This window comes from Physeter macrocephalus, chromosome 5 (assembly GCF_002837175.3).
Source record: "Physeter macrocephalus isolate SW-GA chromosome 5, ASM283717v5, whole genome shotgun sequence".
In the NCBI taxonomy this organism is placed as follows: Eukaryota; Metazoa; Chordata; class Mammalia; order Artiodactyla; family Physeteridae; genus Physeter; species Physeter macrocephalus.
This window is the reverse complement of record NC_041218.1, coordinates 89,337,994-89,363,473: the sequence shown is the minus strand read 5'-3', so window position 1 is coordinate 89,363,473 and position 25,480 is coordinate 89,337,994. Positions and strand designations below refer to the sequence as shown.

Genomic DNA, 25,480 nt, shown 5'->3' with positions numbered 1-25,480 from the left:
ACCTTTGTCTGCAGTTATCTTTGAGACTCTTCATTAATCTTTAAGATTCTTTATTCTTGTTTACTAAGAGACTGAATTCACTCAAAAGTCTATAAATATTGGCAGCAAAATTAACTGGTATCCAGATAACCTAATCCATCTTCCCTCTTTAATGTTAGTAGAACTGAGAAGGAAGAGGTGTCTTCTTGGTATGAAATTATAGATGTGTGTGGATTTCCATATATTTGAAAAGAAAAGAGATGTGTTGAACCGATTGGAAAGATTAGAAAGCAACTGGGACAAGTTTTAGTTTGGCAACCTCACAACTGTTGTGGGGAAAATAGGACTGGGCAATAGCCCAGGCCACTGGTGTTCCAGGGTTTTGAAGCCCTGGGACCAGGTCCCTCTTGTTTGTTGGCAGTTACCAGTGTTCATTGGCAGCCCAGCTGGTTGCTAAGAGTTTATAGAATGAGCATCTTGGAGATTTGAAGGTAAGAAGAAGAGGGCAAGGAAGGCAACAGGTGGGAACAGAGCTGTCAGTACGAACTTGACTCTGTCCTCCCAGAATCATGAGAATGGCAAATAGCCAGAGTCCTCTTATTTGTCCTAACAAAGAACATTCTGTTTGATGGTTTCAAAGATTCCCAAATAGCCTCTTAAAATGTACAAGCAAAAACCTATAATATGTTTCTGGCCATCAGAATCTTCTTTATCTGATCCTCCTGATATTGAAACATTTATGCTGAAGAAAAAATCAAGAAGTTTTGAGAAAGATCTGAGAGAGACACCTTATGAAGGTTAAGTGACCAATCAAGTGAATGTGACTTCCAAATAAATATTAAATCTCTCTTGAGTTTTTCTGAAACGTTCTGTATTTCAGTGCTTTGGTATGAGATACTGGTACAAGAAACACCTGTGCCGTTTTTCCCAACAGTAAGACCAGATTCCGATGGATCCAAGAGAGCAGCTCACAGAAGAATGTACCTCCCTTTGGTTTGGATGGCGTGTACATATCAGAGCCTTGTCCCAGTTACTGCAGTGGCCATGGGGACTGCGTTTCAGGGGTGTGTTTCTGTGACCTGGGGTACACTGGTAAGGCTGCAGACATGTCTGATGATTTGTTTGTAAAATATTCGTCTCTAGTTACTATATTTCATGTTACTTCTTCCAAGGAAATAGATTCTGAGTTTATTCTTCTTTAAGTCCTAATTGTAGGAATTTGTAACCCAGGCAAATGAGGTGCTGAGATATTTTGTAGTCTTGAACTGCCTAAGAAGGAAACGCATGACAACACAAATTTCATTCCTAAAGTATATTTATTTATTAGTAATAGTAAAAATAATTAACATCGCTTGAGTCTGTACTTCATGCCAGGCACTATAGTAGGTGTTTTTATTTCACCTCATTTAATTCTAGCAATAAAGAACCCTATAGTGTAGTACTGTTATTGTCCCTGTTTACACTTGAGGAAACTGAGACACAGAGAGGTATAGTAACTCTCCCAAGGTCACAAAGCTAGGAGTTGATGGAGCTAGGCTTCAAACCCTGGCAGCCGAGCTCTTAACCACTTGGCCGCCTGTGCTCTTTACATTGCTTTTATACGAAATGTAATTGTATACATTTAAAGTAAAAATCAACTTATGAAATGATAAATCCAAGACTTCCAAAAGAGAACTTTACAAGAGAAGTATTTTCTGACCACAGTCACCCTTGGATGTTGCTACAAGCAAAATAAAAAGGAAGCTGAGATTAAAGAGTAAAATTGGAGAAAATATTATAAGCTCCGAAATCTTTTTATAGAATTTTTCCTGGAGGGAACTTCAAAGGATCCTTCCCAGCTTTTCAGTGCTCTGCCCTTCATCTGGTGTGTGACCAAAGACAAACATATGTTGTTGCAGGCCTTCTGTAGAGAGTGCTGTCACTCGTGGTTTCAGGGTGTTTCTTTTAAATCTGGGATTAACTCCCCTTATTGATCCACTAATACAAAGAACAACTGAACCAATTTTGTTGTGGACAAAATCTATTTCTCAGTTTACACACATCCTCTGAGTAACAAGAATCATGGAAATGTGTGGTTCCTGATGTCTCTCTGTTTAAAAATTTAAAACTATAGGAGCAGAATAGTGTTTTTGATGTTAGAAGTGATGTCTGTGTTTCAGGCAGATGATTGGGAGATTCAAATTTTGATGTGGTTTCTTTCCCCTAACACCTGTGGCAATGCTTCTTTTGCCCATGCACTGAATGTACCTTCCAATGTCTCATGATTTTAACAAAACCTCTCTCCTGTGTCTTTCTTTTCTCGGAAGCCACACAAGGAACCTGTGTGTCTATTGTCCCTAACCACAGTGAGATGTTCGATAGGTTTGAGGGGAAGCTCAGCCCGTTGTGGTACAAGATAACCGGAGGCCAGATTGGAACGGGCTGTGGAACACTTAACGATGGCAAGTCTCTGTACTTCAGTGGCCCCGGAAAAAGGGAAGCAAGGACCATCCCTCTGGACACCAGGAATATCAGGTGACTAGTTAATTGGTATACTTCTCCATGAACATAGTACTTATCGTGCCATGTGTTCTAACCTACAATACTCTGTTCTGTTATCGAGGGTTTACATAGTAATGTTTCTCTATATAGATTCTGATATATAAAAATAAAGCATAACTTTATAATAAAATAGGCAGTTTCTGCAAAACTTATACTCCAATTCATTAATCAGCGTACAGTCATCACCAAGGCCTGTGTGTCTAATATATGTCAGCTTGGTTTTCTAAAGTTCTGTGTTATTATGAAGACTATTTGGTATTAATTTTAATATATACCAGGAGAAACAATTAATTTTTTTCAACTTTAAATTCTGTGTCCAAAAATGTCATGACCCCCGTTTATCTAAGTTTATTTGTATTCACTTATTGGAAACTGTTCGAGAAATTTAAAATACCTACACTGACACCTACTGGTAAAATAAATAACTGCTTAGTTTTAAGGGCAAATGAAATAGTAGCACACCTAAAATAAAACTGTGCGTTTTTATTTTTAATCAAACTATTTTAGAATGGAAGAAAGGAAACTAAAGAAATGTTTGAAACTTTTAGACCTTCATCTCACTAAAATTTGGGGTTCTGTGTCATAGTTTTTCTGCCTTCAATCTCTTTCCCCTTCCTTCTGAGTCCTTCTCACAGAGGTGTGCCTGCCATGTAGGTTGGTTTACTGTGGACTGAGGCATGGTTTACATCACACTGAGTGAGTGTCAGTTGTGAAAAATTAAACCATCTGAGTCTAAATCAGTAATACAGGTAACTATCTGGCCCTAAACAAATACAGCATTCAACTTTTTTTTTTTTAACAATTTTTTTTGTTGCTGTTGTTGCCTATGTTGGGTCTTCGTTGCTGCGTGCGGGCTTTCTCTAGTTGTGGCGAGCAGGGGCTACTCTTCGTTGCGGTGCGCGGGCTTCTCACTGTGGTGGCTTCTCTTGTTGCGGAACACGGGCTCTATACACACGGGCTTCAGTAGTAGCAGCACGCAGGCTCAGTAGTTGTGGCACGTGGGCCCTAGAGCACGCGGGCTTCAGTAGTTGCGGCGCGTGGGCTCAGTATTTGCGGCGCCCGGGGTTCTAGGGCACGCGGGCTTCAGTAGTTGTGGCGCGCGGTCTCAGTACTTGTGGCTCGCGGGCTGTAGAGCGCAGGCTCTGTAGTTGTGGCGCACGGGCTTAGTTGCTCCGTGGCATGTGGGATCTTCCCGGACCAGGGCTCAAACCCGTGTCCGCACGGGCTTCAGTAGTTGTGGCGCGCGGTCTCAGTACTTGTGGCTCGCGGGCTGTAGAGCGCAGGCTCTGTAGTTGTGGCGCACGGGCTTAGTTGCTCCGCATGTGGGATCTTCCTGGACCAGGGATTGAACCCGTGTCCGCTGCATGGGCAGGCAGATTCTTAACCACTGCGCCACCAGGGAGGTCCCAGCATTCAACTTTTTAATGTTAGATTTTTCCTCCTGAGTTTCCAAGGATAGTATCATCTCAATTTAAAGAAATTCCCATTTCAGTGATTTCATTAAATCATATCAGACTGTCACAATGAAGTGGAATTAAACTGTTTCCTTTTGTTTCAGTAATTTTTCCAGAATAAAATTAATGGTCATATTAATTAACTTTTTCAAATGGTTACAGAAGTAACTTACTATATAATCTTTGGAGTTTCTGTTTGTCATATGCCCTTCGAATTTAAAAGTAGTACCTAAGAATTATAGGAGTTTTACTTTTTAATGTGTCAAAAACAAAGGGCTAAATCTCTTCTGAGTTCATCTATTTGTAAGTAAACTGAAGTGTTTTGGGATTTTTTCCCCCAGACTCGTTCAGTTTTATATACAAATTGGAAGCAAAACTTCAGGGATTACCTGCATCAAACCAAGAGCTAGAAATGAAGGTAAGCTGCTATATTTCCATAGAAATTACAGTTACTACTAGCAAATTAGTTCTTTCTCCTTCCAAAGTTTGGCCGGGATTTTGTAAACTGATACACTACCTTAAATCATTCCTTCTCTTCTCTCCTCCATCAATGAGTGGGTAACTACATAGAGCCTTAGTCTCTAAGATTCCTCATCCAGATCCTTAAGCCTGTAAACAAGGAAACCTGTTCCTTTATAACTTTACACGGGAGGAAACAAAATTGCAGAGACTTTTACATTCAGCATGGTGTAGGTCTAGGAACTTGTTTGCATAAGGTATTACTGAATGCAGATCATACTCTTCTTCCCTCCCGTAAGCATCCTGAGGGTACTAGAATCCTTTGGTGGAAGGAGCAGTTCTTGTAATAATAAACATGAACTTTTACTGAGTACCTACTGTATGCAAGGTACTGTACCAAGTGTTTTATCTGTTAATGCATTTAATCCTCACCATACCCCTTTGCCATAGGTACTATTTTTTGTCCTATTTCACACGTGTAGAAGCTGAGGCACAGAGAGGTCAAGTAAGTTACCCAAGATCATTCATCAGTAAGTAGATGAGCAGGGAGTCAAACCACTCATGCTGGCTCTAGAGCCTATGCCTTAACCACCATGAACACTGCCTCTCTCCTTGCCCAGAACTCTACTCTCTCTAGGCATCCATACCATCTTCTGCCTCCATGATTCAGTGCTGAAAGAAATTCATAAGGCTTGAAACATACATAGGGTGGCCTTCAGTTGCTCTACAGATATGACAGGATTCCTTAAGGGACCCAGCATATGAGTTGGTTCCTGGTACAAAATCCATGAGCTTCTCAGATGGGTCTTCCTCCAAACATTGATCTCGTGAATAGCATGTGAAGAATTTTGCAGCTTCTAAGTTTGTTATTCTCTCAGGCATGACTATGTAAAATATATTGGCTTAAACAGTATAGCACCTGTTAGTCAATAGAGCTACCAATAGCTCTGTTCATCAATTCTAAATGTCCTTGGCTGTATCGTCACTAACTGAAAGCTTCCATGACTTTTTCTAAGTATCTCAGTGCTTTTAGTCTAGTAATTATCCAGATCATCTGTTTACTGAAGCAGCGGTCTAGAAACGTATATAGACTATTTTGCATTTCCTAATCTCTTGACAAACATTTATTAAGAATCTGCTCTAAGCTAGACACTGTTCTAGGTGGCACCGATACAGTGTCACTGAAAGACGGATGCATCAGTCATGATGAGCTAGGTTATGCTGCAATAACAAACAACTCTCTAAATCTCTGTGGGTTTAAACAAAAAAGATTTGTCCTTTGTGCTGCATTTTTCTCATGGGTCATCTGAGGTCCTCATTCCAGCACCTAGGATAATGAAACAGCTGCTGGGTAGCTTCTGGATGTTGCCAGCCATGTGTCAGAAGGAAAGAGAGTGTGTGGTAAAGGGGACAAGAAATGCAGACTACCACATGCCAAAATGGGAAGAACTAGTGGGGCAATAATGAGCGTAGCAGACAGAAGCCCTGCCCTTAAGGGAACTTACATTCTAGTAAGAGGAGTCAGAAAAATCAACAGTAAAGAAAAGAAATAAGCAAGATGTTAGATTGATGGGCTAGACAGAAATAAATAAGCTGATGAGATGGAAAGTAAACTTATGCAGGGGGAGATGCAGATTTCAATAGAATGGTCTGGGAGGGGCCTCACTGAGGAAGTGACATTTAAATTGAAATCTAAAGGGTGAAAAGGAGCCAGCACAGGAGGAGCTCAGGGGAAGTTTTCCAGTCAGAAGAAACAGCAAAGGCCACGAGGTAGAAAAGAGTTGTGGTATTGGAGGAACAGAAAGAAAGCCAGGTGGCCTGGGGCACGTGAAGGTCCAGGAGTGCTTGGGGGCGAGGGGCAGGAGCCCAGTCATGCAGGACCTTGCTGGCCGTGGTAGGGAGGTGGGGTCGGAATCCACTGTCGGGGAAACCAGTTGAAGGCTTTTAGGTCAGGTAGCGACGTAACCTGATTTAAGTTTTTACAGGATCACCCTGCAGAAACAATACGTAGTTCAAAGCAAAGGAGCATTTCTAGAGCACATTCTCCACCCACATAGAGACAGGAGCTTTGAGGGATGCAAAGGTACATGGGGTCCTGTCCCAAGACATTGCTTACTGATTGGAGAAGTAGAGCACTTTAATGTTGTCCTTAACCCTTGTAATAAAATTATTATTCAAAAATAGTTTGTAGTTGGCACAGTGTAGCAACTGTGTGCACGTGCATATGTGCATGAGTCTTCTGAAAATTACAAATCCTTACCCCTATTTGTATATGAGAAAAAAAGACCAACTCTGGCCCGAGTACAGTGGGAAGCATCCACTTACTGACCTGAAGCTCTGCTCTATACTTAACCTCTGATTACAGATGCTCTTGTCTGCCCTGTTGGGCTTATTCCCTTAGGATTCCTTTAAGAACACAACTTTTTCTCAATGACTCTGAGCCATTTTCTTGAACTCACTGCTGCCTGTGTCATTTACATCCCACCGGCATTTCTCAGTCTTTTATTGAAAACTGGTCGTTAAAATGTAAATCTGCCTAAATCCTTGAACAAATCTCTTCTAGTGATGAAAGTAACAATTTTTTACATCCTCAATCTGAAGCCTCAATTTACATATTTGGAATTAAAATCAAAATTAGGCTATTTTCAATAAGACTGGGAAGATAGTAGATGGAATTGTAATTTTAAAAGGGAAATGTTTTATGTTCCTTAAACACTCAGTAGATGAGCTAAAATGGCTTGGTTTATTCATATGGACAGTGTTCAGATGACACAGCTAAAGAGGCTCAGTGATTGATATAAAATATGGATATTGCTGTTTCCCTGTCTTGCATTTCTCCATTCTTTCATACTTATCTGCAAGGCACTTCATTGTCCTGCAGAATTGGGGCCCTCATCTCCGTAGATCTTGTGGCTGCCTGAAGGTATAAGCGACACTCCTGAAAAAGTTAATGAGGAGGAAGGCAGCAAGCAGAAACCAAATGGAGTTTCTTGAGCTGTGTTTCTCATATTCTTGTGTACATCTGAATCCTTTAGGAAGCTTTCAAATGCAGATTCTGATTCAGTAGGACTTGGGTGGTATGCTGCGTAACAAATAATTCCAAAACTGAGTGGCCTAAAGCAACATCTGTTATCTTCTAGTTTCTGTGAGTCAGGAATTCAAGAGCAGCTTTGCTGGGTGGATCTGGCTCCAGACCCCTCATGAAGCTGCATACAAGAAAAAAGCCAAGACGGTGCAATCATCTGAAGACTCAACCAGGGCTGGAGGATCTCTTTCCAAGATGCTCACTTACATGGCTATTGGCAAGAGGCCTCAGTTTCTTTCAGTGGACCCAGTCATATAGGCTGCTTGAGTGTCCTTACTACCTGTCAGCTGACTTTCTTCAGAGCAAGACAACCATGAGAGAGCAGGGAAGAAAGTGCAAGCGCCTTTCATGACCTACTCTCAGAAGTCACACATTGTCGCTTCTACGGTATTCTATTAGAAGCAAGTTACTGAGTCCAGCCACACTCAAAAAGAGGAGAATTAAGCTTCACTTTTTGATGGGAGGAGTGTCAAAGAATTTGTGGACATGTAAAAACACCACAGGTAGAGCCAGTTCCCAGGTGATGCAGGCACTGGTCCTTGGACCATACTTTGAGTAGAAGGTGCTAAAGGACCACCAGTGAGATTTTAGTCTTGTGATGCTTCATTTCTGGTACTGTATCTGCTTTCTGAATAGGTCACCCAGATAACTATCTAAATGATTCATTTTCTCTCCCTCTCTCTCTCTCCTATGTTATTAAATGTAAACCATATCAAACAAATTAATATCCACAAGAAAAACTATATTTTGAGAAAACATCGAGGGTTGGAGACTGGAGTTTTCTCAGATACTCCTCACCTTGACTAGAATAAAAATTAGAAAGAGGCTAGCTTCAGTCTTCTTCATGAACTTTGGTGTGGTTCTCTGCCTTCTGCAACACATGGGTCTCACCTCCACCCACTGAAGCTCCAACTGCACATGTCTACACGCATACACAGCATACTGCCTCCCCAGAGAGTTCCCATTCTTTGAGCTGTTTTTATCCTCTCATCAAACACGATGATTTCTTCTATTTTAAATATGGTAGGATTAATTCTCCTGAGATTTCCCATTTTTTTGCATGCTAGTCATTATTATTTCTGGCATCACCCCTTGTCAGATGTGGTGACAATAATTCCATGTAATATCAATTAACCTTAAAAGGCTTTCTTTTAGTTCTATATTTTATCATATTATTTCTTGAAACTTAATTTTAGTAAACTCTTTGCTATGCAACATGACAGAGAGATTGAGATGTTCTGGTTAGTCAATAATGAGGAAACTAAAAAGTTATTGTAAGAACCATAAATTATTACAATTACAAAAAGGTTAGAGCATAATAAAATTAATATAACAAATACAACTTTACTAAACATAATCTCTGTGAATACTCAGAAAGCACTTCAATATCCCCAGTCATAATTATGAATATTCAGTGCCAGTCTTAGGAACAGTTATAGAACAGCAATTAGATAGATGCCAAGAAAGCTCTCTGCCCCCCCATCAAGTAAAATATATTTTTTTATTAATTGCTAATGATCATATATATATCCTGTTGATTCCTACCATTTCATCATTAGCAGTTTTTTCCTTTGCATTCAACATTACCCTTTCCCTGTGTCCTCTTTTAAAAGAAAAAATTTTTCTGGGATAGGTAGCAGGAATAGCACACGAAGTATCTTAAACTTTAATGTGCATTTCCCTAAATCACACCTGGTGACACAGGCAAGGGGAGGTGGAGTAGAAGGGGTAAGTGAAGGGGAAAGGTGACACAGAGAAAGAAAGGTAGAACTAGAAAGGTAGAACCATCGGATGGGAGTGAGTTCCTCTGCTTTGCTATTTAATAATTTGTCTTTATTCAGTCTTCAGTGACCAAGGGTCTGACAAAGTGTGAAGTGCCAGTAAAAATTCTATTCTGCTTAACAGAATTTCAGATTGGGCTGTGCTTCCTATCTGGTACATTGGTGGCAAAGAGCACTTCTTGATTTTGTACTGGGAGATTGAGATATTTTTTCTGAGTATATAATAATGATAAGAGACTTCGTAAAGTTCAAGACAGAATCTAAAATTCTAACGTAATCTGGAGTGGATTTTTATGTCCTCCTTACCAGCCTACTCATCACTCATACAAAGCTGAGTGGTCTTTAAAAGAGCTTATGTATTTTTTTCCCCTCACTTCCTAGGAGTCAGTGCATTCGAAACTGTCAAGAAATTGATGAGCCTTCAGGTCCACTAATTCATTCCTTGGAAGTTAGATGAATGTGCCCTCATCCTATGAGATGCAATCTGAAGTTTCTCCTGCAGTCTTGCCATTTCAAAAAATACTGTTCCTTGCCTTTTTTGCCTCTAGGCAAGTTGTCTAAGTAACTGGATTTATGTCTTTTAACTCAGGGCTTGTTGTTCAGTATTCAAATGACAATGGGATACTCTGGCATTTGCTTCGAGAGTTGGACTTCATGTCATTTCTGGAACCACAGATCATTTCCATCGACCTTCCACGAGAGGCAAAGACACCTGCAACAGCTTTTCGATGGTGGCAACCCCAACATGGCAAGTTACTGCTCACCCCAAGTTTCCTGGTAGCATTTAGATCATCCAGTTAAAGCCACATTGTACTGTGTGTTTCTTAATTTGCTGTCAATTTCTAGATAATTTGATTTAAAACCACAGTCATAAAGATATTCATATTGCTATATAATGAACTTTCTCTAACTGCCTTTATTCATCTGATTTCAGGGAAGCATTCAGCCCAGTGGGCCTTGGATGATGTCCTTATAGGAATGAATGACAGCTCTCAAACTGGGTTTCAAGACAAATTTGATGGCTCTTTAGATTTGCAAGCCAACTGGTATCGAATCCAAGGAGGTCAAGTCAATACTGACTGTCTCTCTATGGATACTGCTCTGATATTCACTGAAAACATAGGTATACATTTTCACCAGATAAAGGGAGAATATTTAATTAACTGGAGGATTAAATTAACTAAAACCCAAGAGCAGATTCTCTAATGCAAAACTGTGTGCGTAACTGCCTGTACTGAAGGGGGAACTCTTGGAAGTAAAGACCTGTGTTGTCCTTTAATGTAACTTGATGAGCCCAATAACAGTTTTTGCAGGAACTGTCTTTTCGTGGCATGCATAATATGACTAAGGTTTCTTAAAAGTGGGGCAAAAGTACCTATCTGAAAACATTCCCATGTTTCATAGTTTGCAGAATTACAATTTGCAGACTCTCTATTAGCCTGTCTCAAGGTGGTAAAGCTTTTCAAGTTAGCAACCTTCCATATTTCTGAGTCTATGCTAACTAGATAAAAATAGTCAACGTGAGATGAAAAGCCAAAGCACATGTGAGACACTATAGATAAGACATGATTTTTGTTTGCCACTGAAAGCATGATGAGCAGAAACACCAAATAAGAAAAGAGCACAATTATGTGCTGCCATTAAACTTTTCCTTTTTTGTAGGGAAACCTCGTTATGCTGAGACCTGGGACTTTCATGTGTCAGCATCGACTTTCTTGCAGTTTGAAATGAGCATGGGCTGTAGCAAGCCCTTTAGCGACTCCCACAGTGTACAGCTCCAGTATTCTCTGAACAATGGCAGGGACTGGCATCTTGTCACCGAAGAGTGTGTTCCTCCAACCATTGGCTGTCTGCACTACACAGAAAGTTCCATTTACACCTCCGAGAGATTCCAGAATTGGAAGCGGATCACTGTCTACCTTCCACTCTCCACCATGTGAGAATTGTCATTTGGCTACATGTCAGAACTTCAGGTTTCTGTCACCTAATTGGAAAATAATTATGATGCCACTTGGCAATTCTATTACTCTCTCATGATAATCATGCATGGAGTATACCGGGGGGAAAGAAAAGTTCAAGGTGCTTGGGTAACAATTTTTAAATGTGGTTAAGAGTTCCTAGAGTTTTCCAAGGCTGACCTTTTCTGTTCTTCAGCAACGTGAAGGCTGCCCACCAGATTCAGTTTTTAAACTGTTGTAAAAACAAATATCTACCCAATAACCAGACTGATACTTATCCACATGAAGCAGTTTGTGAAATCATCACATGTGGAAGAGTATCCTCAGTTGTTTGGTTTCTTTTTTAATCTCAGTACCGGAATAAGAGTAAAAGGTTCGTTCTTTTGGGATGCTCATATCCTTTTACATCTTTCTTCCCCTCCACAGTATTTCAGATCACATTCAGGAGTTATATTAGGGCTTACAGCAGGCTCCCACTTTTGTGGCTTAGGCATTTGCATAATTGGGGGATCTTTCTAGCAACCAATGTGTACTATGGTGGGTGGTAGAGATTGTACCATCCTGGGGCTGCTCCCCGCACATCCCTGTATCTCCCTTCCACTGCTCTGCTCTGAATTGTAGGCAAACTGGCCTCTGTAAGCTGCATTTGCCAGCTGCATGTGTTTGCTGGCTTCCTGATAGATTTAGAGAGTAGCAGATACTGGCAAGAAATTGGAGGGTGGAAATAAAGTTAAACCAGGGTGTTCCTTCCCCTCCCTTTCTATCTCAAGTGCATCTTGGCCAACTTCAGCAGCTCCAGCTTCCCCGAAATGTCCTTCCATGTGACACTGGCCCCTGGGCACTAAGCCCATCTCCTCTTGTGTCCCTCCATCTTTGGACTTGTAGTGCTTCCTGACTTTGTTAAACTCTGGTTTCCTCACTGCCCCCACGCTGTGTCATGAAATGTGCATCCAATTCCTTGTGTTAAATTCCCTCTGTGTTAAATATTTACAGTGGTTTCCATTTTCCTGGTTCAATTTGGATTCAGAGAGGCACAAACAAGTGGCAGGAAAAAAAACCAAACAAACACAGGAAATCAAAGCGTTTTAGTATATAACCTAAAATAGTTTCCTGTGGACCCCAGAGCTTTAAAGAGTGCTAACTTGTAGCTCATTTATTCACTTTATTTTTATTCAACAAACATTTATTGAATATCTATTATGTTTTAGATCTCTGACACAAAATAAATAAGTTGATGCCAAGATCCAAATATATTATTTAGGGTAACAGGTATCTAAGCAGTTATGTTATAAAATGATAACAGAAGCAAAACCCAATGATATTATTGAAACACAGGGAGATACTACCTAACTCAGTTTGGGGAGATCAGAGGGAGCTTTCTGGAGGAGCTGATGTCTGAGCTGAGTCTAAATAAGTGAGTAGAGCTTGTCTGAGTGAAAAGGGCTCGTTGTGGGGGAGGGGCATATGTGCTGTTGTAAACCGAAATAGAATCCCAGAGGCCAGAAGACACATGAGTTTATGGGGAAATGCAAGGATTCCATGCTATCAGAATATAATTGTGAGGCAAGAGGGGAAGATGAGGCAAGGGAAGAGGGCAGATGATGAAGGGGCCCTGTATTTATTAGCAGTTTGGGCTTGACATTGCATGTGTTGGGGAACCATTTCAAGGGTGTTAAGCTGAGTGTTGATGTGACTAGATTTCTGTTTCAGAGCCACCATGCTGGCAGCTGTGTTGCATTGGAGAACTTGTGTAGGGGAAACCACAGCACTTGAGATTTTACTGTTGAAATTCCACTTCAAGTCAACTGTGTTCTACTTTCCAAATAACTAACACATTTCTACTGTGCAATCTGTTCTTAAATGAGAGCCTGCTGTTTGGTAAGGCTGCACATATTTCTGGATAAAGTGGTCTTCTGACAGTATATTCCAAATAACAGATTGCAAATATAATAAAAAACATGGGAGTACATCACATCATTCTAGTCCTCACCTTTAAGGGAGCCAGGCTCTCGGGAACCACAAGAGAGGCAGAAGTTGGATAGGGCTTCCATTTACTACCTCAGAATTTCCCTACCATTTAGGGAACAGTAGAACAGAGACCTCATGGCAAGACCTTTGTAAGATTCCAACTTATACTCACGTTTATCCTCCTCAGTCTCTTTCCCAGTACTGAAAAGTAGTAAAAGCCTGAAAGCAAAGACTAAGGTTCTGCATGTAGTTCAAACACAGAATAAATTGATAGTTCAAAGTAACTCTCCCATCTCACATGTGTTCAGAGGCCATTGTATGAAAGCAATGGTGAAATATTTTTAAAGCATGTTTTCTTCTCTCCTGTTTGTGGGTCAAGAGTAGACAACATCCATTACTTGGTATGAAAACAGAGTGTCTCAAATAAAGAGGGAACTGGAACCCAGAGAGGACACTTTAAAGGGAAAGAATTAAAATAAATGTTTTCGTGCTTTGAAGGTCGCCATTCAAACCAAGTGTGGTTTGGTTTTTTTTTAAGTCGTTTTCTTTTGTTTGTTTGTTTTTGCTTAGCTCTCCCAGGACCCGGTTCAGATGGATCCAAGCCAACTACACCATGGGGGCTGACTCCTGGGCTATTGATAACGTTGTGCTGGCCTCGGGGTGCCCTTGGATGTGCTCAGGACGAGGGATTTGTGATGCTGGACGCTGTGTGTAAGTTAATAAAACTGGCAGTTTCTTTCTTTGTAATGCAGAGATAAAGATGGCTTCTTGATCTCACGGCAAATAATGCCTTTTCTCCACTCATTTTTTTCTTAGGTGTGACCGGGGCTTTGGTGGAACCTACTGTGTTCCTGTCGTTCCTCTGCCCTCGATTCTTAAAGATGATTTCAACGGGAACTTACATCCTGACCTTTGGCCTGAAGTATATGGTGCAGAGAGGGGGAATCTGAATGGTGAAACCATCAAATCTGGAACATCGCTCATTTTTAAAGGGGTCAGATAAGATTCTTCTTCACTACCACTGAATTCCCTACTTCACTCACTGCTCCACACACATGCATTTCTGTCCAGATGATGTATTATTTTATAGACAGTTATTGTCTTCTAGGACATATCATGGTTTTAGAAGTCAGGATAGTGGTGGTTTGGGCGGAAGAAAATGAGGTATAAATTGGAAGAGAGAATTAGGGGCCATCTGGACTGCTGGTAATGTTCTGTTTCCTGAGTTGTACAGAAATTACATAGCTGTGTTACTTTGTGATAATTCCATCATGATTTGATACTTTCCTTTATGTAATTTATATTTCAGTAAAAAAGGTTCCATAAGGAACATGAATATGCTCATATCAACAACAACAACAAAAAATGTTTCCTCTTACATTCACTGCAGTCACTTTTTATGATCACTTAGGCATAAAATTTTTCCTTTGCTTTGGTAATCAGACCTTTACTCTCTGCTGGAATTATATATGTAAAAATTATATATATACTACTTCTAGAATCTTGACTTCTAGAATGTAGCATTTTATGTGTAACTAAGTATCTAACTTAGAATATTTTTTAATTGATTTTACGGAAGGTCTTTGCTTTTTCCTTTCACTTTCTTTCTTTTCCTCCTACCAATACAACCATTTGGTGACTAAGAAAACCAAACATTTAAGCCAGGTTAAATAAGATTCTCAAACATCATTAGTGTATTTTTTGTATTTCAACCTAGATGTTGGTTAGAGGGCTGTTAAGCAATTGTGTGAAACAGTGCTGAGCTGGCACATCTTCATATGTGAATACATGCTATATCCTGTCTCACTCAGCTGGGGAAATCGGCTAATCTAGGTGTGCAAATGAAATCTTTAACAAAAATCTGCATGGGTTTCTGTACATCCTTAATAATTAACACCTAACAGTTAGAAAATTAGACACCCTGGAACTTTTTCAATTATAGCTAATAGATGCTGGCTATCATCCTTGTTTGAATCCAGAATTCTTCTCAAGTTTTAGATGAGATAGAAAAAACACTTTAAGGGTCAGAGAGATTTATAAGTCCCTGAGTGCTGTAAGGGGCCAAAAAAATTAAGGGAGGACATTTCGGGGTGGAAACTACTGTTTTTGTGTTTGTGTGTTTTTAAGTCTCGTCTGAGGCTTTAGCTCTCATTACCACTATCTATTTGAAGCAGTTGACAAGACCAAAAAAGATAAAGTCCTGTGATTCAAATATCTTTACCTGATAAAAATGAAAGCAGTAGGATTAAACTGGTCTCTAGATCCTATAAACAAGGAAGACATATAGTCTTTTATATGTTCCCTTTAGCCATCCAAATGCAAGGGCAGCCAAGCATTATGTGTGTTGGACATACTCTCTATCAGCTGTGCAAGATGCAGAGAGGGCTCAGCGTGTGCCATTCAGTAGGTTGTAGTTTGACCTAGAAAGGCATTCTTTTGTGAAAAAGGAAATGATAGGCTCTTTTTAATGTTTATAGATTCAGGAGTGCTATCCACTATTAAAATAGCTTCACATTTAGCACAATGGATTACTGAATCTGGAAGAGGATGAGAAAAGAAACATCTTTATGAACTAGAATATATGCAGAAGCTGGGCATGACAGTTCCACTGGGCAATTATCAATATCAAGTGCTTAACTATAAACAAAATTTAACATATGAAAGAAAGATACTTTCATAATTACAGATCATGCCAACTTTCAACAAAATTGCTCCTACAAGGGACTTCCCTTGGTCCAGTGGTAAAGAATCTGCCTTATAATGCAGGGGACACAGGTTCGATCCCTGGTCAGGGAACTAAGATCCCACATGCTGCAGGGCAACTAAGCCCGCGGGCCACAGCTACTGAGCTCACGCACCTCAACTAGAATCCACGTGCCACAAACTACAGAGCCCACGCGCTCTAGAACCCACGCACCGCAACTACAGAGCCCACACACCCTGGAGCCTGCGCACCACAACTAGAGAAGAGAAAACCCGCACGCCACAAATAGAGAGAAGCCCGCGCACCACATTGAAAGATCCCACCTGCCTCAACAAAGATCCTGTGTGCCGCAACTAAAACCCGATGCAGCCAAAAATAAATAAAATCAATAAATTTTAAAAAAATTGCTCCTACAAGATACACTATAAACTGGGTTCTTTTATGGCTGACTTATATTGACCCATGGGAACAGTTTTATACTCACATTCCATAATCAAGGGGGAAGAGTAATCATATTCCTTTATCTTGACGTTGTCAAGGGATGTTTATGAACTGGATCTATTAACTACCCACCTCAAACCTTTTTCATTGTATTGATAAGATGAAGAAGTGAGCCTTCCCCATAAGCTTAACCTCTACATGGCACCAAGCTGTAAAAACATCCCAGGCCTTATGTTTGTAAGTGTATGAGGCAGAGGGTAAGGACATAAAGACATGCAATGATCAAGCATCATGGACTGAGCAGGGCAGTGAGTTATTATGATAAAAGAAAAATAAGACTGGAAATATAAGGCTTTTACACAGCAGCCTTTAATCCAGGAAGTTTGAATCTATGCTTTGTGAAGTTCAAGGATGGGTATAAATGCAGTTGCTTTTTCATTACCATATCAAATAATTCTCAAATTCTAAATTTAACATTAGCTGGATGTCTCTCCCCAAACCAAAAAATAATTTAATAAACAAAATAATGGTATCTTAAAGGGTAGAGGATAAGTTTCAGAATCTGACATATCTAGGTTCCAATCCTGCTATCATCACTTTTGCAATCTTGAGCAAGTTACTGTCCCTCTCAGATTTTGTTTCCTTATCTGCAACAGGAAGATAATAATATATTTCCCTTAGGAGTGATAGGTGCTTTTGCAAGGAGTAAAGTGGTTCTTTTAGAACCCAGCATGTTGTAGGCACTCAATATATGGTTACTATTACAAAATTAGTCCTATTTAAAATTTTTCAGCTGTTGAAGAATGTACTCTATAATAAATGTTAAGAAGAAGAGGAAGAATTTGCTTTCTCTACCTAAGATTCCATTTGGTATTTGTTAGTTGATAATTAAGAAATCGATAGACAGTGTCCACTCAGTATCACACAGCCCCACACCACCAAAGAGCCACTTCATTCAGAGTCAGACCTGAGAAACTGAAAGGCCTGTTTGTACCTTGGATATCTGCATAGTGAAGTTCTGTTTTACTGGCTGTCACCGCAACCCTGTGTACACACGGAGAAAACAAGCTATGGAGCTGTCAATCCCAGGCAACCAGAAATAGTTAATTAGCAGAAAAAATTACTAAAGCCAGTATGATCACTTTCCGCCTTCCTTGGCTTCTCTGCATGAATGGTTCCAGCCCGGGCTTGGGGACTTGCTTAGTTATGCCTTATTTAACTTGACCAACTGGAGGGTGTTGTGTCAGCCTGAATGAGAGCTTCCCAGGGCCGTCACAGCACGCAAATGAGTAAGTTCCTAAGACTCTTTGGAACCCTGAAAAAGTTACCTATTAGCTCCCAGCTTCCAGCAGGAGCACTTGGCACATTTTCCGTCTGTTTCCTCGTTATTCCTCTCACAACACGCTGTGATCAAAGGGGGCTGTTTTTTAAAAAGGCCTGTAGATATGTAATGCTGTCATTCTTGCACTGCTTTCTATAAGTCACAGCAAAGTGTGACTTGGAGTTGAGACAATGAAATATTGTTATTTAGGCACAGGGAGTGAAAGCCATTGAAAGTGGAAATGATCAATTTTTCCTTCCAGACTGGACCAAGTATTGCTTCTTGATCATTATGTATCATTTAGCTAATGTAAGTTAGATGTATAAAATCAAAGGAAAATAATTTTGCAAATGAAATAAGATTGACTAACATATGTGTTTTTGTTTACAGGAAGGGCTAAGAATGCTCATTTCAAGAGATCTAGACTGTACCAATACAATGTATGTCCAGTTTTCACTTCGATTTATAGCAAAAGGTAAGTCATTTCTATGAGTATGAATTCACTATTTCCCTTCAAGCAAATTTCCCCTTGTATAATTCCTCCTCCACAGAGAAGTAACAGATTTGAGGCCTATAAATTTTGTTATATGGGAGAGCTAACATAAATTTGAGTTCATAGTGTTCACAAATGTTCTATAATATATATTCCTTTTAATATAAGGGTAAGATAACTACTTGTTTTTTAATAATTTCATACAGATGTAGTAATCATACTAGTCCTGTGGTAGTTAAATTGATCATCATGTCCCTGAGTCTTTTTTCCACCACTTCTTTCTAGCCGTAAGAAATTTAGATAAAAAAAATTTAACTTATGGTAACTTGGGACTTTCTTTCACAGAAGTGAACAGTGAACCCCAAAAGTCAACTCTGTCGTTCTGACCTTTCATATTAACTAATTTTCTTGACAATAATGCCATTTGGATATAATAAATTCTCAAGTAGATTTTCTGTGTATTCTGAGATTTAAATGTTTGGCCCTTTGTAGAACTGGGATGCCTATAGAATCAAAAAATTTTGATGTCATAATTCCTAAATGAAACACAGAAAGATATATGTTCATATCTGAGAAAAAGGAGATACTATTGTGTGAAAATGCACGATTTGGTGTGTGTTTTGAGATATATTTATACAGAAATCCCAACCCATCATCACTTTAAGTTGCCTCGGAAGCATTTGGACTGTAAGGTGTCTATGTGAATATAAGTCAGCTTATGCCTCGATGCAAAAAAAATAGTCTAAGATCATACCATTTCCCCATTTTTATAATGATGTGTTCATGCCTCTGTTACCTTCTTTCTAGGTACCCCAGAGAGGTCCCACTCTATTCTATTACAATTCTCTGCCAATGGGGGAATCACCTGGCACCTGATGGATGAATTTTACTTTCCTCAAATGACCAACATACTTTTCATTAATGTTCCCTTGCCATACACTGCCCAAACCAACGCTACGAGATTCAGACTCTGGCAACCTTATAACAATGGTAAAAATGCACATGTTCTCCTATGATCAAAACTGACTGCTGCACGTTAGCATGCTTGCTCCTGAGGTGTGGAGGAAGGGTTTGTCAGCTGAGTGGCTTTGCTGTCCACAGCACCTTTTACGGGCTTCGCTTTTGAGGAGTCTCAAGGAATATTTAACTTTATATATCTTTATCTTCATACTTGACTATGTATTATCTTCGGGCCTGACTCGTAAGTTCTCTTGATGTAAATACAGCTAAATCCTGTCACAGAGCTAAGGTTTTTAAAATTTAATCCAGCTCTACCATTAGGTACCCATCAGTGTAACTACATTTTTTACTGAATTCATTTAGGAATACGTAGTTCTTTTTTTTTTAAATATTTATGTGTTTTTGTTTTTGGGGTTTTTTTTTTTTTGGCTGCGTCGGGTCTTAGTTGCGGCACGTGGGATCTTTCGTTGCGGCGCGCTCTAGTTGTGGCGTGCGGGTTTTCTCTCTCTAGTTGTGGCACGTGGGTTCCAGAGCACATGGGCTCTGTAGTTTGTGGCACATGGGATCTCTAATTGAGGCACGCGAACTTGGTAGTCGTGGCACATGGGCTTAGCTGCCCCGCGGCATGTGGGAACCTAGTTCCCCGACCAGGGATCGAACCCATATCCCCTGCATTGCAAGGCGGATTCTTTACCACTGGACCACCAGGGAAGTCCCCATAGTTCTTCTGAGTATGGCACTTCATTAGTGAGATAGAACAACATTACAGCAAAAGCCGTGACAAAGCGAGAGGGACTGACACAAAGCAGATAGTGCCTGAGATAAAATATTCTATCACATACACTTTCCTCAGTGATAAGCTAACGTGAATGTATAATTTTACAGTATTTTCTTTTTTTTTTTTTTGCCGTACGCGGGCCTCTCACTGTTGTGGCCTCTCCCGTTGCGGAGCACAGGCTCCGGACGCGCAGGCTCAGCGGCCATGGCTCACGGGCCCAGCCACTCCGCGGCATGTGGGATCTTCCCGGACCGGGCCACGAACCCGTGTCCCCTGCATTGGCAGGCGGACTCTCAGCCACTGCGCCACCAGGGAAGCCCTAACAGTATTTTCAAATGGTGGTTACAGAAAACGATTTTACAAATTTGTAATGTTTTATTGCTTCCTGTAATTCTAACTACTGATTATAAAGGACAAGACTCTATCAAATTATGCATTTAATGGCCTAAGTAAGCACAGAGACATCATATTAAGCAGATTCTTTGCAGAGGTAACACAGAAATGGATAAGAAAAATGTATTTCCATCTCTAAAATTTAACCTGAATATTTCCTTTATAACTAGTAAGTCAAAAAATAATTTTAATTTACTGTGAACAGAAAAAATAATCTTGTATAATCGCTGAGGAAAAGTCCAAAAAAGAAATGCAACCAGTTTCACAGTCCAGAGGATAGTTGTCTTCATGTTATGTTTGGAATGCTCACCAGTTGTTCTTCATTGTTTTCACCAACTGCTTCCAAAATAAGAAAAGGGAAGAAAGCTACTAGGATTAGAACAGTGATAGGATTAGAGAGGGAGAGGCACATGTGACTTCATTTAAATCATCAGGTTGTTTCTACAGGCTCCTATTTACAGATCCTTTTTTATATTTTGTAAGAATTCTACTAAAAGTAGGAATCAGTGAAGAAGCATCCTTGAGGAATCTTGTTTCTGCTTGGTGTGGTCTTATCACCTTGTTTCCAGTTCAATCCAAGCAATGCTTTACAAAAGCACTGAGCTCACCCTTCTTATCTACTCAGTAATATCTTCCTTAAACACCCTGCCTAAGTCGCTGAGTCAAATTCTCTGACAGCCTGAGGAGTGATTTTCCTAGTTTTCTGTATGTTCCCACACATCTTCAACTAAACATACAAGTTTTGAAACTTGAAATAAAGTATTATATAACACAGAATATTCTTCTGTGTAGTGTTTAACACCTAAATAAAATTGTGCATCAAGCCAGTGTTATAATGGCCATGATCCTTCAGCCTGAAGGAAGCATGATTCTAAGTCATGGGTTGACTCTAAAGAGTCCTGAGTTACTCCATGAATACGCTAGTTAGTGTAACTCAGTACTAAATCCACAGGTTGACCACCCATCCGCACAGATTCTGGTATCTTACAGAGTCCCCTAAACCGTGAAAGCATAATTCAAAGACCACTCTTGTGGTGGAAGGTCCATAGCACCGCTGTGACGGGAAGGGCAGCAGACTCTTACCAGCCTTCTGAAATTAGTGAAGCTGCTCCATGCAATGCCAAGTTAATAGCACTGAAAGCTTAATTTTTTCACACTTTAATCAGTGTAAACACACTGTTACATAGTTTGTGCTTCTTTGTCTAGAAGGCGTCTGTTTAACCGGTTATTACTGAGTTCCTTCTGTCCTTTACTTTCTTCCAATGAGCAAAAATGTCCATCTGATTTTCACCATTGAAAAAACTTGCTTTATCCAAAAACGCCTTAGGTAAGAAAGAAGAAATCTGGATTGTTGATGACTTCATCATCGATGGAAATAATTTAAACAACCCTGTGATGCTTCTAGATACTTTTGACTTTGGGCCCAGAGAGGACAATTGGTTTTTCTACCCTGGTGGTAACATTGGTCTTTATTGCCCATATTCTTCCAAAGGAGCACCGTAAGTACTTAATTGAGAAGGTAAAAATAAAACCCCTGCTCTATACAGGTCACAATTATTTTTTGCCTAAATGGATTCCTTGTTGTTTTCTTGTGTAACAGCGAGGAAGATTCAGCTATGGTGTTTGTTTCAAATGAAGTTGGTGAGCATTCCATTACTACTCGTGACCTGAATGTGAATGAGAACACCATCATACAATTTGAGGTACTTGATTTTGTTCTATTAGAAATGCTTTAAATTTTATCTTGAACAAAAGCTAGGAAAGAGGAGGAAAGTCTCAGATGATTTCATGCATTATGACTTCCCATTTTCGTGCAAGGACAAAAGAGATTTTACATCATAATTCACTTTTATTAGCAGAACCAATTGTCCTACTAAGATTTATTTTTGAATTTTGGTCCTTTATTTATGACATAATCTCCTCACCTACTACAATGGGAAATTGTCAAAATAGATTATTTCAAACATTATAAAAATGAAAAGGACCATACTATTCTAGTATTATTATAGTCACAATTTTTATTTATTACTTAGGATCCAGGTCACTGTAACTATACCATGCCAGCACATTTATATAATATTTATCATGGTGTCATGAATTTTACAGATAAAATAATACTATACTGTTTCTTATAATTTCTGGGTATTTCATTAATATTCACGGACTCCTTATATTTTTCAAGACAGCAAACTAATGTATAAAAGAAAAACGTTTATATATTTCAAAAGCTTAGATAAAATCAGCAGAACCAAAGGTACATTGTGCTAGGGTTCAATAGTATTAACTTTTTTTTTTTTTTGGCCTCGCCACATGGCATGAGGGATCTTAGTTCCCCAACCAGGGATAGAACCCATGCCCCCTGCAGTGGTAGCATGGAGTCCTAACCACTGGACTGCCAGGGAATTCCCATTAACTTTTTTTTTTCTTTTTCTTGTTTAACTTTTATTTCTTATCAGAATAAATTTGATTGCAATGTTGTGTTTGTTCTTGGTGTACAGAATCTGGTTCATTCATACGTATACATATATCTAATCAGGTTTAGACTCTTTCCCATGTTGGTCATTAACAGAGCGTTGAGTAGACCTCCCTTGGCATCCAGTAGGTCCTTCTTGATTATATATTTTATATAAATTATTAAATGCATGTTAACCCCAACACCTTAATTTTTCCATTCCTTTCACCTTTTTCTAAGTCTGTATGGGCCTTTCTCTGTGGAAATATGTTCATGGGTATCAATTTTTCAATAACACTAGTAAATGATATCATCGGATATTTGTCTTTCTTTTTCTGATTTACTTTACGTAGTATGATTATCTCTAGGCTCATCCGTGGTGCTGCAAATGGCATTGTTTCATCTTTTCCATGGCTAATATTCCATTGTGTACATGGACCACTTCTTCTTTGTCCATTCATCTGTAGATGGACATTTTCGTTACATCCATGTCTGGCTATTGTAAATATCACTGCAGTGCACGTTTGGGTGCCTGTGTCTTTCTGAATTCTGGTCTTCTCAGGTTATAGGCCCATTAGTGGTTCGGCAGGATCATATGGTAGCTCAATTGTTACCTTTTAAGGGCACCTTCATTCTGTTCTGATTAGTGGCTGTTACCAGTTTACATCCCAGCAACAGCATAGGAGGGTACCCATTCTCGGAAACCCATTCAGCATTTATTGTTTGCAGACATTTTTTTCAGATGGCAATTCAGACTAGTGTGACGTGATACCTTTTTGTAGTTTAAATTTGCATGTCTGTAATAATTCTTGTTGTTGAACATTTTTTTCATGTCTCACGTGGTTGTAGGTAGGAGGCCTCAGTTCCTTGCCACGGGGATCTCTCCTTAGGGCTGCTTGAGTGTCCTCATGACATGGCAGCTGGCTTAACCCAGGATGAGTGATCCGGCCCACGGTCTCCAGGACTGTCACGGCTTCAGCTTGCTGGGGCCCCGCCAGAGCCAGCAGCCTCAGTGAGGCTGCCCTCCCCTCGGGCTCCGGGGCAGTTCAGTGACGGCGGAGGGAAGAGACCCCAAGCCAGGAGTTCCAGCTCTGCGGAAACGCGGGCTCTATTCTGGGCGCAGGGGGTGGGACCGCTGTGCCCCGAGGCCTTCCGGGAGGGCCCCATTAACTTTTGAAGATACTTGTTTCATAGCTGAAATCTATACCAACCATTGCCTAATTTCAACAACAAAAATCTTGACTATTTGCTCTAGATTAACTGTCTGCGTCCTCTAAATTAGAGTTGTTTCTTTCATCTTAAAGTCAGAGACCAAATGATGCCTTAGTGGAGAAATTATTCTCTATCTATTTTAAGCTATCTGTTATATTTTCTGATTTTATTTTAAGTTACTTATATAACCTTCTGTTATATTTTCTAACATTTATGCTTTAAATGTTAATAAAAAGTAATCCCTGTGGCCCTTTCAAGAGTTCTGTTATCAGAAGAATCTAGGTAGAGACAAATGCCTATAGGTGGAAAGTTTATCAAATGTCAATAGTTTACTCATCAGAAGGTAAGAGGAGTAAGTTCAACAACAACAAATATTATATAAATATATCTGGTTGCTCTGACAGCAAGAAAATGTTGACCCCAGTTGGAAGTGGGAAAATTTTTTCATAGAAAGAATCACATGCTTTATTTAAGTTTTAGTTTAATTCACTTGAAAGTATGAAAAAGGAATGGAGTGGTTATTTCCCTAATGGTTAAAAAGGTCTTTCTGAGAACATTCTCCCTATGCCAGGGAAATAGTGACAATAATTGTATTTTGTTCTAAGACTGAAAACATACTGAAGATTCTCCATGAGCAGAACTTTGGGGATTATTTGAAGGTATCACAAGAAGGAAAGTAGAAGGTCTTCTTTCCAGCCAGCAGTCTGAAAAAAAGCTAACGGTTAGAATTAGGGAAGCAGTCTTTTCATTACGATTTGCTTGGCTTGGCAGTGAAAGTGGGCTAAAGGTAAAATTTGGAATTCCATGCCAACCTCTGCCTTATTCACTTCCTAGCTTTTTATAAAAGGAGGAAAAGTAAATTTTTCATGAGGCCCTTTGAGGTTCTTTATGAAAAAGTATTATTTAAAAGTAATATGTAATATTACTCAGGCAAAACAGAATTTCATGGTGTTAAGTATTTCAGCAAGACAGTTCCCAGGAAAATGGACTCTTGAGAAAATAATGAAGTGGTGAATCATTTCAAGGCTTGTTGCTCTGAGGTAATTTGTATCATTTTTTCTTCTTCACCAAGATCAATGTCGGATGCTCAACTGATAGCTCCTCTGCTGATCCGGTCAGACTGGAATTTTCCAGGGACTTTGGGGCGACCTGGCACCTGCTGCTGCCCCTCTGCTACCACAGCAGCAGCCATGTCAGCTCCTTATGCTCCACGGAGCACCACCCAAGCAGCACCTACTACGCGGGGACCACCCAGGGCTGGAGGAGGGAGGTTGTGCACTTTGGGAAGCTGCACCTTTGCGGGTAAGGACATGCTGCTTCGCACCATGTTCTTCGCATTTCACGGTTTTCTCCGTGATGTCATGGTTGCCTTGCCACTTTATCAGGGAAATTTTTTTTTTTTTTTTTTTTTTTTGCGGTACGCGGGCTTCTCACTGTTGTGGCCTCTCCCGTCCGTTGCGGAGCACAGGCTCCGGACGCGCAGGCTCAGCGGCCATGGCTC

The 25,480-nt window shown here is 39.9% G+C and overlaps 1 protein-coding gene across 2 annotated transcripts in view; it reads left to right on the top strand.

The window, feature by feature from the left end:
- RELN (reelin) overlaps positions 1-25,480 on the top strand; it is a 538,742-nt gene that overhangs the window by 441,683 nt on the left and 71,579 nt on the right. For both annotated transcript variants that reach the window (XM_024115956.1, XM_024115957.2), the window contains exons 29-41: positions 914-1,071; positions 2,286-2,493; positions 4,316-4,392; positions 9,889-10,047; positions 10,234-10,422; positions 10,962-11,235; positions 13,796-13,936; positions 14,042-14,219; positions 18,082-18,166; positions 18,992-19,174; positions 21,643-21,814; positions 21,916-22,018; positions 25,052-25,281. In XM_024115956.1, the coding sequence (XP_023971724.1) occupies positions 914-1,071; positions 2,286-2,493; positions 4,316-4,392; positions 9,889-10,047; positions 10,234-10,422; positions 10,962-11,235; positions 13,796-13,936; positions 14,042-14,219; positions 18,082-18,166; positions 18,992-19,174; positions 21,643-21,814; positions 21,916-22,018; positions 25,052-25,281 (2,157 nt within the window). The remainder of the gene's footprint in view (positions 1-913; positions 1,072-2,285; positions 2,494-4,315; positions 4,393-9,888; positions 10,048-10,233; positions 10,423-10,961; positions 11,236-13,795; positions 13,937-14,041; positions 14,220-18,081; positions 18,167-18,991; positions 19,175-21,642; positions 21,815-21,915; positions 22,019-25,051; positions 25,282-25,480) is intronic.